The sequence below is a fragment of the Phlebotomus papatasi genome, chromosome 1 (genome assembly GCF_024763615.1).
Source record: "Phlebotomus papatasi isolate M1 chromosome 1, Ppap_2.1, whole genome shotgun sequence".
NCBI lineage: Eukaryota > Metazoa > Arthropoda > Insecta > Diptera > Psychodidae > Phlebotomus > Phlebotomus papatasi.
Genome location: NC_077222.1, coordinates 40,980,157 through 40,994,008, shown reverse-complemented (window position 1 = coordinate 40,994,008; position 13,852 = coordinate 40,980,157). Strand labels below are relative to the sequence as shown.

At 35.1% G+C, this 13,852-nt stretch overlaps 3 protein-coding genes across 4 annotated transcripts in view; 1 reads left to right on the top strand and 2 right to left on the bottom strand.

The window, feature by feature from the left end:
* The window catches only part of LOC129799740 (N-terminal kinase-like protein), a 28,430-nt gene extending 21,303 nt beyond the window's left edge, over positions 1-7,127 (top strand). The window contains exons 6-8 of the mRNA XM_055843918.1: positions 519-653; positions 737-911; positions 5,490-7,127. Of these exons, the coding sequence (XP_055699893.1) occupies positions 519-653; positions 737-911; positions 5,490-5,611 (432 nt within the window). The 3' untranslated portion in view covers positions 5,612-7,127. The remainder of the gene's footprint in view (positions 1-518; positions 654-736; positions 912-5,489) is intronic.
* Positions 1-13,852, bottom strand: part of LOC129799738 (uncharacterized) — a 155,229-nt gene that overhangs the window by 102,069 nt on the left and 39,308 nt on the right. The gene's annotated exons all lie outside the window — the stretch shown is intronic.
* On the bottom strand, positions 7,031-13,829 carry LOC129799748 (probable glucosamine 6-phosphate N-acetyltransferase). Of its 2 annotated transcripts, none has more exons than XM_055843933.1 (5): positions 13,622-13,829; positions 13,348-13,535; positions 12,560-12,898; positions 7,648-7,709; positions 7,031-7,574 (listed from the first exon to the last, which is right to left on the bottom strand). In XM_055843933.1, the coding sequence occupies exons 2-5, from the start codon at positions 13,360-13,362 to the stop codon at positions 7,343-7,345; spliced, it is 648 nt and encodes a 215-aa protein (XP_055699908.1). In that variant the 5' UTR covers positions 13,363-13,535; positions 13,622-13,829; the 3' UTR covers positions 7,031-7,342. The 2 variants fall into 2 exon arrangements, with proteins under 2 accessions (XP_055699908.1, XP_055699909.1); XM_055843934.1 differs by having other exon boundaries at positions 12,976-13,535; positions 13,622-13,824.

Sequence of the window (13,852 nt, the reverse complement as noted above, 5' to 3'; positions counted from 1 at the left end):
TCACACGATATAAACGTAAACGAAACGTAACTTAGCCACCCATATATTCGTGATAAGGAAGTGTCAAAACACATTTTGGCAAAGTTTGGGCCCGTTCTGAGAACATGAAATCTTGGTAGGATTATAGTAGGTGAGATTATTAAGAATCTTACCTAAATATAAATGATTTTATTGTCAAGTGCATAAAATTGATTGAGAAGTTTTCTACACTATCAAAGAACACTTTAATTCGTTTCAGAAGAAACACTTTAACACTTTAATTCGTTTCAAATTACCCTGAAAAGCTTGAAAATGTAATATTTACCAATTTTTCTGAATTATTGTGATAAAAGTTAATTCTTGCTAAATAGGCAGATAAGACACTTAACTAGTATTGCATTTAGGAATTTTACAACTTCACAAGAATCGTTTGCATTGTTACACAAATCTCTTGTCAAATATGTAGAATTTTATATTAATCAGCTAAGCATTGTTGTTTATTCAAGTTATCTATGAAGAACTTTTTTTTTCTTTGTCAGACATCGCAGGATCCGAGTAGTCCAACAGCTGGAAATGCGATGCCATTAGGATCATCTGCCTTAAGTGCAGCCGGAGGTCTGGATATTAGAGACGGATGGGATAATGAGGAATGGGGAAGCCTCGAAGAGGAACCGGTAAGCAAATATCTCATTTTATTTATTTATTTTTTTTTTCATTTGAGATATTTCTTTTGATTTCATCGGTATTTGTTTGACAGAATGAAGAGATTGAGGAGAAGCACGAAGTGGAACAGATAAACGATAAAGCCAAACCGACAATGAATTGCAACAATCTCAGCCCGGTCAGTGATAATAACACGAATTTTAACTCCAACTGGAACAGCGATTCCTGGGCAGATGGAGAATTTGAGCCGATTGACGATGTCACGACGGGTGAGTTTATTTTCTAATTTTTTTTTTGTATTCGCCCCTTTTTTGTCATCTAGCTACAAAGTTTATGGCAAAAGTTTCAGAAAACAATTCATATTCTATGCATAGGAAATGAAGCACTTTCTATTCTATATTCAATTACAATGCATTTCACATTTTATAAGACATTTATCGTGAAAGTAAAATGTCTTTTTAAATCCACTTAAACGGAGTGAATGGAATTTTATATTGAATTTTGAGGGAGCTTTAAAAAATATTTATTGATATAATGGTGCATGAACTTTGAGTTTTAGTCTAGCATCAATCTTCGGGATTGAATTTGACGGAGTGGACGTAAAAAAATCAATGAAGAACTGAGAAGAAAAAGCTCTCTCTCTAAATGGAATCACTCTTGGAAGATTATATTACAGGTTCTTCCCTGTTTTACAAATTGAAAAGGAATATTTATATAAAAGGATGTGTAATAATGAGGGGAATGAAGGTATATACTACATTATTCAAAAGAGAATATTACAAAGATTGCAACGTTGTATGTGTTTTTGTTATGTGAATTATTCATACAATTTTCAGTTTTTAATTATTATTTTAGCTGAGATTCTTTACAATCTCAGCTTTTGTGGTCCTAGGTGAAATCTGACCTCCTCAGATAGGGCCCAAAATTTGGATTTACACGTTTTGACTCTCATATGTCACGAATATCATGTGTGCTAATGGCTCCGGCATACCTTTTAGATCAAGAAATATTCATGAATTCGATCGGATCTCTTTCTTTCTCACATGTTTTGCGTATGTCTATCTCATTCTTTCGGACTCTTCTTCTTCTCTTAAACATTACTCCAAATTCAATTTAGCTCAATCGAATTTAATATGCGAAAGAATGAGATAGTCATATGCAAAACATGTGAGAAAGAAAGAGTTTCGAATTTCGACTTCATGAAATTTTCCTGATCTAAAAGGTGTGCCAGAGCCATAAAAATCGATTTTCGTGGACATCCGTCTGTTCCGTCCCGTCCGTCGTATAAGCACTTCTGGAGAGAGAACGGAGAAATGTAAAGGTTGAATATCGATGGGCGGCTAGAAGTAGAAGATTGTAGATCCACCCCCTTCCCTTTCCTTCATTTGGAATACCCCAATGTTTTGTTTTCTCAATAACTTAGATCGATCTCAAATTTTAGTATGTTATAGGTGAGCCTAAGAGCTTTCGATTAAAAAAAAAAATTAAGCCCCCCGAGTCCCCTGACCCGAGCTAGAAGGAGCCAAAAATTTAATTTCTAAATAGCCATATCTCCGGTTCTAATTATCAGAATTAAAAAAAAAATGGTGTTTTGGAAAGCCTGGAAAGCTATCGTGAAATACTACAACCCTATAGACACCCTAAATACATTCGGTTTATTCAGAGGTGCGATTAATCTAAAAATCGATTTTCAAAAATTTAATATCAAATATTACGGAAACTAGACTATGCTTTTTCTTTAAATTTTAGTGTGTTATGGCTGGTGTCGAGAGTTGAGACCTTTCACCGTCGGAAAGGTCACACTCCTCCCTCGATGTTCCCTGACCATTATAACCAAAAATAACTTGACCGCACTACATTTTTGATGTGTATTAACCGATTCCGATTATATTTTAGTAATATTGAATCCGAGATCGAGACCTTTCGAATGGTGGGTCGTATCTGTCTCCACTCCACCTCACTGTACCCGGACCCTTACTATATTGAACTTGGCCGGACTCTATCTCTAAGGGCCTTGACAGACCTGAGGATTAGCCGAAAGACGGCTTAGCATAATTATATTCGAAATAATGGTCAAACTGCATTTCCGTCATTTTCCACTAAGTCGTCTCTCGACTTAAGTTGTAAGTGTGTCTAGGGCATAACGATCTTTAACTATAAATGAACTTTCTTTTCCCTTTGTTGGCTTTCTGCACAGTATTTGAAATAAAAAATGGCCAGGGATAAGCCCAGATAAGCTTATGGTAGCTGAGATTCTTCTTTCTGAGGGCATTTAAGTTATTTTAGTCAGAGGTTAGAAATGCCTTTAGTTGCTCTTTTCTTGCTTTGCAAATAGTCATTCAAAGTTAGAGCACGAAGTTATATACACGGAAATTTTAATATCGCGTCGATTTGGCAATATTTTTCCCTCGTCTTCTTTTCTAATTTAAATTCTGAGTAACAATTTTTTTCTCAGATATAGTAACTTTATATGAATGGAGGGATGAAATTTAATGATCGTTAGGACGTACAGTGGCGACAAGATAAATAGCACAGTTTCGGGCATTGTAATGTATGCCTTATCTTTCGGAAAATTATGCTTTTAAATTACAAAACTAATAATAAATAAATAAACTTGTGAATCATTACATTTTGAATATGAAGAAAAAACCTGAAAGTTCTATCAAGAAATTTAGTACGGTAAAAAAAATTCTTGAAATGGTACATATTAAGGGGACAATATAAATAGCACACTCTATAAGAAGTGATAGTTTTTGGCTTCTACTGCAGCAATTAATAACTTACGAATTCTATTTAAAAATTAAATTTGGATTAATTAGTATTTAGTTAAGTAACTTCTGGAAAAAATAAGCGCTTGACAACGAAGGATCATTAAGGAAATCAGGATTTGACATTATTCTAATGTGATTGTTATTCATGTAGTGTGGATATCTGCTTAAAATTATTCTAAATTAGTCACATTCGAGAGATTTATCGCCTGGTCAATCTTTTCCTTTAAGTTCAACAGGATTGAGGTCCTTAGATCATCCTGGACACTCCAGAAGGTCAATTTTGTTCTGATTGAACCACTTTTTAAAACTCTTGGCAGTGTGTTTGGGATTATTAGCTTGGTTAAAACTTTAAAACCTAAAGCAAATTCTTATCGATCTTGAAGTACATGGCTTGTCCAAAGATATCCTTGTAAACAAATTCGTTTATATTGCCTGATATTCCATATACAGACCATACGCCACTTCGCAAAATGTAACCCCATACTATAAAATTACCACCGCTAAGTTTTACGTTCTTAATTATGTATCAAGGACAAAATTCTTCACTTTTGAGACATCTAATATTTTATTATGTCATATCCAATGATATTAAACAGGAATACATCAGTTGAAAGAATATTATTCCAGAATTACAGCATATGCTCTTTAACAAAAATCAATCAACAGGTACGGTTTCGTTTAAATACTAACTCTGTACGCATGGCAACGCTTCTAAACCGGGTATTTTTTTTTACATAATTGACTTTTAGTAATGCTCACTTGAGTTACTTCTTCAAATTTTGTTCAATTTGTTCCTTTGTTTTCGGTACGGCTGCAGAAGAATTCAATTTTATTATACGAACAATGGCAGAGTCTTTACTACAAATGGCAATTCTTCTCAAAATTTTGGATTTTTTTGCGTGATTTTTAAGTTTGATCATAAAAAATTATTGAATTAATCGTTCTCTTCCTTGAACAACACAATTTATAAAAAAAACATATTAGTTATCCTAAACTTCTTTTACATAAAGCCTGTACATTTGCACCAAAGGCTTTACTTAACATGATTTTTGAGTTCTCATAACTTTATTTTACGAAAATTTGGGACATTAATGTCTTACAAATGATCAAAATTACAGGAATATAATGAATTTCAAAATAAAACAAAATTTCAGGTAATATTCTCAGAGAAAATGAAAGTGTGCTATTTAAATTGGCCGCACGAATTATCCCTAAACTCATTAAATGACAAAAACACATAGTTTTAACAGATACAAATATTAAATAATTATCATTTTTATTTATAAAGGTCATATTGATTGATATTGTATAATAAAACATCACAATAGAAAAATCGCTGAAGGTGTGCTATTTATCTTGTCGCCACTGTATGTTTGATAGGGTTTCGCCGCGTCCCAATAAGGGTTTTTTTTACAATAATCATCTACTAACCTGCAAGGAGCTAATTCCAAAATACAAACATTATATCTCCAGCACTTCTGGTACATTGACTGAATAGGTTTAAGAGGATATTCAGGTGTATATTTCACTGAAATGTTATTATTTTTTTGAGTTTAAATTAGATTTATACACAAACCTCAATAAAATTTGTGCAATAGTATACTTTATCAAACTTCAGCTGTAAATTGAAATAGGCGAACATTTCGTCGATTTCGTCCATATACGAAAGTACCGTTGCATCATTCCTAATAACGGTTTTTCAAAGTCAAAGGTTAAGAAAGCTCTAGAGAGCGCATTTCTCAACCAAATTATTTCGGGTTTGGGCTTCTTGGAAAGGTCTTGGAATTCCTGACAAGCCTAAACCGATTTCAATCGGTTATGAATCGTTTTCAATTAGAGCATCTAAGTCACGAGTTCAACCATTTCGCAAAGCATGAGACGCTTTGCCACCCCTTTTTATCGATAGAATAAAATAAAATTCTTTAAAAAACAATTAATTAATTCACCAATTGATTAGTGCTCAATTAAATCCTTTAATATCACGCAGAAAGAGTTGAGCCATTTTCTGAACAAATAAATTATTAGGATATGCAGACCTAAAATAATGTGACCCTTGCCTTTTCCATTTCTTTCCAGGTAATCCAAAATTGGACGAGGCACGCCGGAAACGCGAGGAGAAAAAACTGCAACGACAGCGAGAACTTGAGGCACGACGAGCGGCTCGTGGTCCGCTCAAATTGGGTGCCAAGAAGCTCTAAAAGAGCTTTTTCAAATCGTGTGTTTACCCAGAAGAAAAACCAAAAGAAGAAAAAAGTTGTGACTCGAACTTGTCGTGATTTTCCTTGCTCGGTGTTTAAGAGAAAAAAAAATAAAGGACAGATGTAATAGGGGGGGAGGGAGTATTTTTAGCTAAATGAAAAATTCTATTTGATAAATACAGGTTCTATACGTACTTTCATAGTATAATTCTAATACCATTTGGGAAAAAAAAGAAAATGATAAAAATCGCATTTGAAGAAGCAAAAAAGAAAACTGTCTTCATGCCCATATGAGAAACTTGATTGCCCTTAAACTATCAGTCATTCTTTATTATGAATTCTCTTGGGAATCCATGGGATTTATATGGGATATTTCGTGGAATTGAATTTTCCTCTTTGTGGTGCATGAAAACAAATGTGTCATAGGGGAATATTATGAAGAATATTGTGGAGATGATATAAATTTCACTTAAAATATCGATTTGTATATGATGTTGTGAGATATTCCTCGATTTTTTCCTCCAAGAAAAAAAAGAAACATTCTTGCGATAGACATTAAGAAATTAAAAAAAAAGTTCTTATTAAATGTGAGAGAAAGTTTAAAAGAGAAAAAGAAATTTAAAAAAAAGAAATACATTTTCGAATGGAAACCGCGAATGTGAGAGAATGGAATATTTTGTGTGTTTGACGTTTCCTTCTCCAAGAAAAAAAAATGTTTAATAAATCCCTTTTTACTCCAACTTTCCTTTACAAAACTCACATTGACCAATTACTCTCTGAAAAAATTTATTTTCCCCCCTTTAAAATTCAGAGGGAAAATCTAGCATTAAAAGAAAATCATCATTAACAAAAAAAAGTCTTTACCGAAATATACCACAAAATTCTATATTAAAAAAAATATGTTACTGTCACACACATTGAACGTTTGTCAACAAGAAAAAAAACAACAACAGAATATTGAAGAAGGGATTATTAAGAAAAGAATAATTATATAAAACTTATAAATGGCCTTTTTATAAAAGAGAGAAAGAAAAAAACACATAAACTGAAAAAATGGTTCATTTAAATTTTATTAAGAGAAAAATTTGAAAGAAAATCTTAAGTAAAAAAAAATTATTTTCTATCATAAACTTAAGAAGAAAAAAAAATGAATGAAAATCCCTTAATCTGAGCTTTCTTTTCCTCTCCATTTCTTTCTAAATACTATAATGCCCAAAAATAATCTCCTTCCACAACAGAGATTTATCATTGTTTCTTTTCCTCCATCTCTCGTCAAAGATCTTTCCCAGAAGCCTCTGCAATTTTTCCCCGAAATGCAAAATTGTGAAAGAACAAATCAAATTTCTAATTCTAGTCCGAGATAGAAAGACAAAAAAATCAATGGAAAAATGCGAAGAAAATATTTGGTGAGAGATGAACATTTGTTGTAAAAGTGTAAACTGATTAATTTTATTTTATACTTTATGTGATTCAAATACACTCACATAAACTAAATAAATCCACCACCGTTGTTTAATTTATTTATTTTTTAGTCAAAAAAAAACGGAAAATTATTCTTTCTAAAATTGTGAGAATCAGCGAAAGAAAAATCAAAGCTAAAAAAAATCAAAAAGTACAATGAGAATCTCAACTTGTTAATCTACCAGAGACTGCTAAATTGGTACAGAATGCGCAAAAGAGGTCCTACAGCTTAGACCTGACCTTGGCATTAGCAGCTCCGGGGGCTAATTGTCAGGATGGATCCACGGGATTTGTGGCATTAGCCAGGATAACCGATGCCGTAGGACGATTTCGCACTGTCGTCTCCTTCTGACCATCATAACGGATATTCATGGCATTTGAGTTACCTGGTTCGAGGACATAGCCCAGGGATTCGTAGAAAGGTATAAGATTGTCCTTACAGTCCAGAGACATCTTGTAACAACCCAAATGCTTCGCCAGAAGAGTCACAGTCACCACAATTCTAAAGAGAAAATGAAGAATTTCAAAAAAAAAAGTCATTAAAGGTCTCTTAATTTCAAGAGGTTTCCCCTTACAATTTGCCAAGTTGTTTCCCTCGGTAAGTATTGTTGACTACAACATCTTCCAGTCTTCCTCTCTGAAATTAAGGACAAAAATTATATGTGTTGATAGAACATAAGGATATATTGAATATTTTAATATTTATTTTAATTTTTAATTTACCGAAATTTTAATTAAAAACAAACATCTGCAATATTTTAGTCAGATTCTTGTATACTTTGGCCAGAAATAATTCAAATAAATAATTAAGAAGAGTATCTTGTAGCAATAAATTCCACTATATACAGTAGACTCTCTCTCAAATGGGCATTTGGGGCAAAATATCATCCGGTTTATCGATAGATTTGGGCGACAAAGCTTTGTAAATTCCACAAAAAGCGCTCAATTTTAAAGAATCACGATAAAATAGGAAGAACTACAACGAATTTCAACAAATTAGCTTCATAATTAAACGTGAAAATTGTTAACAAAATTTTTCGCCCGATTGAAAAAGAGCCGATTGAGCGAGAGTCTACTGTACAGTCAAAAAAGTTCTACTCTAGAAATTTTTAACTTCTTCAAGACCATTATAGTGTCCTTTACAGGACCAGAATTTCGGAAAGTAATAAAGACGACTAGGTTGGTAAGGTAAGGGAAGTAAGGATCGTAACCGTGGTATCACACTAGAGAATTTCACATTAAAATTTTAATGTGATTCACATTAATTTATTGCTGATATGTGTCCTAATGTGCAATTTTCGTCAAGAGCTTTTAGAAATCGATTCATTTAGTGTTAAAAAAGTGGACTCACAAAAATTGGTTTAAATAGATTAAATTAGCAAAAATACGATTGATAATTAATGAGCAAATTAATGAGAATTGAGCAAATTTATGAGCAAAATTTGCTCATTAAATTTTCCTCAGGTAACTACTTTATTGCAGTCATTCGGGTAGTTTCTGCGCCACAATTTTCTCAGTTTTTCATTTCAAGTTTTTTTTTTCTTAAATTCATTAAATTGTTGTACAAATTATGTAACGGCCTGGCCTATACGACTAATGATTCGGGATTTTCTGCCGTCTTGCCCGATGAAGTCGGTTATGAAATCGGCGACAGTCGCAGACGATAAAAGAGAAATAAAATTATTATTATTATTATTATTTTCGCTAAAACGACTGAAATGCTTCTAAAACAAAAACACTCATCTGACAACCCGTATGCCATCGTGACATTTAGCAATTCTAGCAAAGTGTCCTGACTAAATCAGCGATTTCGAGTGGTTCTAAAAGTTTTAATGAGCAACTTTTCACTTTAACTTTAATGTAAAATTTTCTAGTGTGATAACTGAATAAGTTAAGAAAACCAGTGATAAGCCCAGATAAGCTTATGATAGCTGAGATTCTTTACAGGTGGCCTCAAAATGCGTGATACTCGAGGTTATTGCAATGCAGAATGCGTGAAAATTCGTTAGTGAGTTGAATTTTAAGGATAAAGAATCGCGTCGAGCCAATTTTATCCATTTCGACCGTCAAGAACAGTCGCACCTGACGCGATTCTCTACCAAAATTCAACTCACAATCGAATTTTCATGCATTCCGATTCCGAGTTGCAAGCATTTCGAGGTCGCCTGTAAGAAATCTCAGCTACCATAAGCTCATCTGGGCTTATCGCTGGTCTGGGCTTATCATAACATTTGAAAAATAAATCTTTTTTATTTAACTTTTAGAAAACCTGTTCAATTGGGAACGCTGGCTGGGCCCAAAAATTCGAGATTTGGAAACTTCGTATATAGGGAGAAGTGGGGCACCTTTGAAATTGGGATTTTTCACATATTTTTAAATAAAATTGACCCTAATCGGGATATATTTTAGATTCTCAATATGTTTGTGCAACTAACATAAATCACGATAAGGCTTAATTTTATTTAAAAATAGGTGAAAAATTCCAATTTCAAAGGTACCCCACTTCCCCCTACTGCACTTTATATTGCACAGCAAACGTGCAAAAATTTCGCTCCTAACTAATTTCAAGAAACTGATGTGGCAGAAAATAGACTAAAACTTGACTAAATATCCAAAGAAAAGACTAACCAAGACTGAAGACACTTTATATGTCGAAGGCTCTGGTAAATTGTATGTTTTACTTTTAGATTGCACTAAACATACACCGATGCTCATCGGAAGGACATTCTGTCCTAAAATAAGAGGGTTAAATCTAACGGTTCCCGCCATTTGCATTTGGTTTGGACACCTACCTCGGGGAAGTTTTTCTTTTTTTCCTCATTATAGTGAATTCTGATTGTCCAGGAACTGTGTTTTAGGGTCTTGAGAAAGCTCAAGGTGTCTACAATGACATCGCGTTGAGAGAAACGTGTTTTAAACTGTAATAATTTGAAATATAATGAGGAGTCTATATTGGCAAACAGGATTTTGGCATCTTCTTGAACACTTCCTATACATCTCAGAAGATATTGATCAAAAATTCTACTCGCTTAGTGATCAACATCGTAAAGGAGTCCTTTGACACGGTGAAATAAATTCACAAATAGATAATATTGACATTTAGGAAAATTGTACGAGAGTACCGATAAGTTTTTCAATTTCCCAGAAGTGGAGAAAAATATTTCTCTGCAAAATTATCATATTTGACCAGTAAGGGTTATAAAAAAGTAAATTTTATCGAAATTGGCTCGCTGGATATGTTACGGTCCCGAAAGAGTTAAAAGGGACAGATAATCCTAACCGGCTTATGTAGGTGAGATTCTTAACGTGAGCTAACTCGGAGTGCATGCAAATTCGATTTAGAGCTGAAATTGTGAGTCGCCATTCAGTTAACTTGAATCAAATTCGTGAAATTATACAAATTTTGTATTTAAACCAAAATATCAAGGATTTGGATGGACTGGCAGAAAAGTGATATATGGGTGAAATATAGTCCAGAATGTTCTCTATAATTTTGCCGTAGAACTTGATCTCATTGATAAATCAGAGGCCGAGATAATCGAGGTTGTTTGTTTCTGAACTCGTTTTTGCGACCAGATCGCCCCAAGTGTTCATTTGGTGAACTTCAACTATATGAAAGAATTGTTGTATTTTGTGAGACTTTCCATTTAAAACCCTCTTTTAAGTGTCTTGGTCGAGTAGAAGCAGTCAAATTGGCATCTGAGTGATTTCAAAGCGTTATTATGGGAAAAATCAATTTTTTCACACTTAAACGGCAAAATCGGAGTGATAGCGTAGTCTGAGCAGAAAATGATGTATGGACGAAATGTAGAGACAAATGTCCTCTACAATTATGTCGAAGCAATCATCAAAATCGGTTCAGCGACAGTCGAGATAATTGAGGTTATGAGATATTGAAATTGGTTTTTCGACTGTGGCGCCCCTGGTGTTGGTCCCACGAAGTTCAAATATTTTAGAAAGTTGTAGCATTTGGTGAGATCTTTCGTTTAAGCCCTCATTCATCAAAATCGGTCACATAGAACCGGAGATATGATTTTTTGAATTTTGTGAACTTTGACCCCTCATATCTCCGGTTCTGTTTTAACCACAGCGCGCTTACGCACCATTTTGGAAACGTCCTAGACTGGACTACAACATACTAAAATTTCATTAACTTGCACAATGCCGTTTTTGAGAAAAGTGACTTTGAATTTCGATGAATTTTGACGCTATCACAGCGCCACCTGTGGTGACTTTTTGAACTTCCATCTGAAAGTGCTCATCGAGACGAAACCAAAAAGGTAAAATTTAGGTCGCTATGTTAGTTAGAACCGGAGATAGAGGCCGGTCAATGTTCGAACTTTGACCCCTTATAGCTCGGGTCAGGGGTTATGGATCGACTTAAGGTTTTTTTTGTTTGATAGGTATAATCAACGGCTACAACATACTAAAATTTCAGCCCGATGCACAATGGAGTTTTTGAGTTATTTAACTTATAAGATTTAAAAATTTTCTTTTTAATAATAGCGCCCCTAGCGGTGGTTTTATGAACTTGCGATGTTAGAAGGGGAAGTGGCATTTGACGAGAGCTTGCCAAAACACCTTCGCTTTTTAAATTCTGACAATTACAACCGGAGCTATTGCCATTTTAAGAATTTTTTTTTGGACTCTTATAGCTCGGGTCAGGGAGGTCGGGGACCTTAAGTTTGGTATTGATGGAAAGCTCTAAGGCCCAGCTATAACATACTAAAATTTGAGCCCGTTCGATGCCATAGGGGCGGAGCTATTGAGAAAACAAAAAAAGGGGGTATTCAAAATGGCGGAAGGAAGGGGGGAGGGGTGGGGAGGGGGTGGGGGGTTAATGCGCCAAGTTGCAATTTTCATCCGATATATAACCTTTGCCGAAAACCGCAAGTCGATATCTCTTATAGTTTAGGAGCTATTAAGCTCCAAAGAGCGTCCGGCCGGGAGGGCCGGGAAGTTCAGAATCATTCCTACACTGAGAGAAATCAGAAAAAGTTAAAATAATATTCCGGAAATGTTTATTTTACCCTGCAGTATTGATCCGAAATCGGTGTAAATATTATGCTTTTTAGGTGTATTGGGGGTTAAAGTTACCCTTTTTCATGTTAATTTTACCCTTAAAAAGGTGTAAAATCAACATTAAAAATTGTTGATATATTTTTACACCTAAAATATTAGTGTACTAATATTAGTGTATTAGTGTTGTAAATATTAATGAACGGACGGCCGGACGGCCGGCCGGTTCCGAAATTGCCGGCTTATGATTTTCGGCATCAGGGATGTTCAAAACATATACCCTGTGAATTTCAGCTCGATCTGAGCACTTTTAGAAAATCCGAGGATTACAGTAGTTGTGATTAGGAGGAATCACAACCTAATATGAAGTGTTTGAACCCCGAATGTATGCGAAACCTGAAATCTCTCCTATTCAGTGTTCCAATTCCAAAAGTTGCGAAAGAGTTTATTTACATTGATTTTACTTACCACTGAGCATCCATGAATGAATTTGTGCTCCAGCACCAAAGTGGCACTTCCAATGATCTTATTAATCCGGGTATCCTCAATAACCGTGACATAGTATCCGCCACTGGCTCGCATCTGAGCAAACTGCATGAGGAATTGTGCCTTGGACACATTGCCAACTTTCGTCAGCTGTGACAGTAGCTCCAGGAAACCCCTGTCATAGTCACCCTCCTGCAGTGGTCTAACTTTCATCCATGTCTCGCCGGGAGCCACAGCTGTGATGGGAGGATTGAATTTAGCTGGAGACTGCCAGAATTGCAGCTCATGGAGCAACTTGGGCTCATAGAGCGTAAGTTCGTCCTGAAAAGAGATATTTAGGGGGAATTTTGAAGATTAAAATAGACCATTAGGAGGTCCAATAGTATGCGGAAAATCACCAAGTGAACCATGAGTGAGTCTACTCTTGAGTGCAGCCAAAACGAAACTGTCAGAAAAGCAAGACGTGGAGGAGATTGCAGACCTTGGAATGGCTCAAAGTTGTTGTGGCTGGAAACCAGTTCGCGAGCAACTTTCTAGCCAATCCGGTCCAGTGAACTTTATCGAATCACTCTTGATTTTAACCAGTGATCCACTTCCTCAATCACCTCCTCCAAGTCGATGGTCTTACAGTTCAGAGAATTTTGCCTTATCGGTATTTCCGTTGAGATAAGATTTTGCGAGTGAAAAAAAACGTCTCGTGTATGAGGTAAATCTCCGAGCCACGCAATTTGGTAAATTCCACAGAGAAAATGCGGTCAGTAGCAACTTACCCTTTCACCAGACATTCTTCCTCCACCATGCACTGAGAAATTTTCCACCGAAGAAGCCCAAGAAATCACTCAAGTTCACGCAAGAAGTATTTTATGACTAAAAACTGGGCTCGTTCTCAAGGAACAATTTGCTCTACATTCTGACACGTAACAAAATTACACTCTCTCACATGTGGACGTGGTAGGGACTGCAAATAGAGAGGAGGAAAGTGTTAATAAATAAAGTTAATTAAAAAATAGACGAAGCCATGCAGTCCGGAAGAGATAACCTAACCTTGAATTTTCCTTATCTCCCGATGAGTACTTTTTCTAGCCAATAAACTGGGTTTTCACATTGATTGACAAGTTTCAGGCTTCAAGAGGTTTTTTCACTACTTTTCACACTTTTATCTTTGGTTTTTATCGGAGAAAATCACAGAAATATGCGGAAAAACTCTCAGAAAAAAACAATAACAAACCACCCTCACTTGGATTGCTTCGATCAGCTGATTGACTCCACTGCGCA

Excerpts from the sequence above, each read along its gene's own strand:
- LOC129799748 (XM_055843933.1), bottom strand. Across the intron at positions 7,710-12,559 it reads TCATTCATGGATGCTCAGTG|AGAGGAAGACTGGAAGATGT; the intron begins GTAAGTAAAATC and ends CCTTAATTTCAG. Across the intron at positions 7,575-7,647 it reads GGGAAACAACTTGGCAAATT|AATTGTGGTGACTGTGACTC; the intron begins GTAAGGGGAAAC and ends TTTTCTCTTTAG.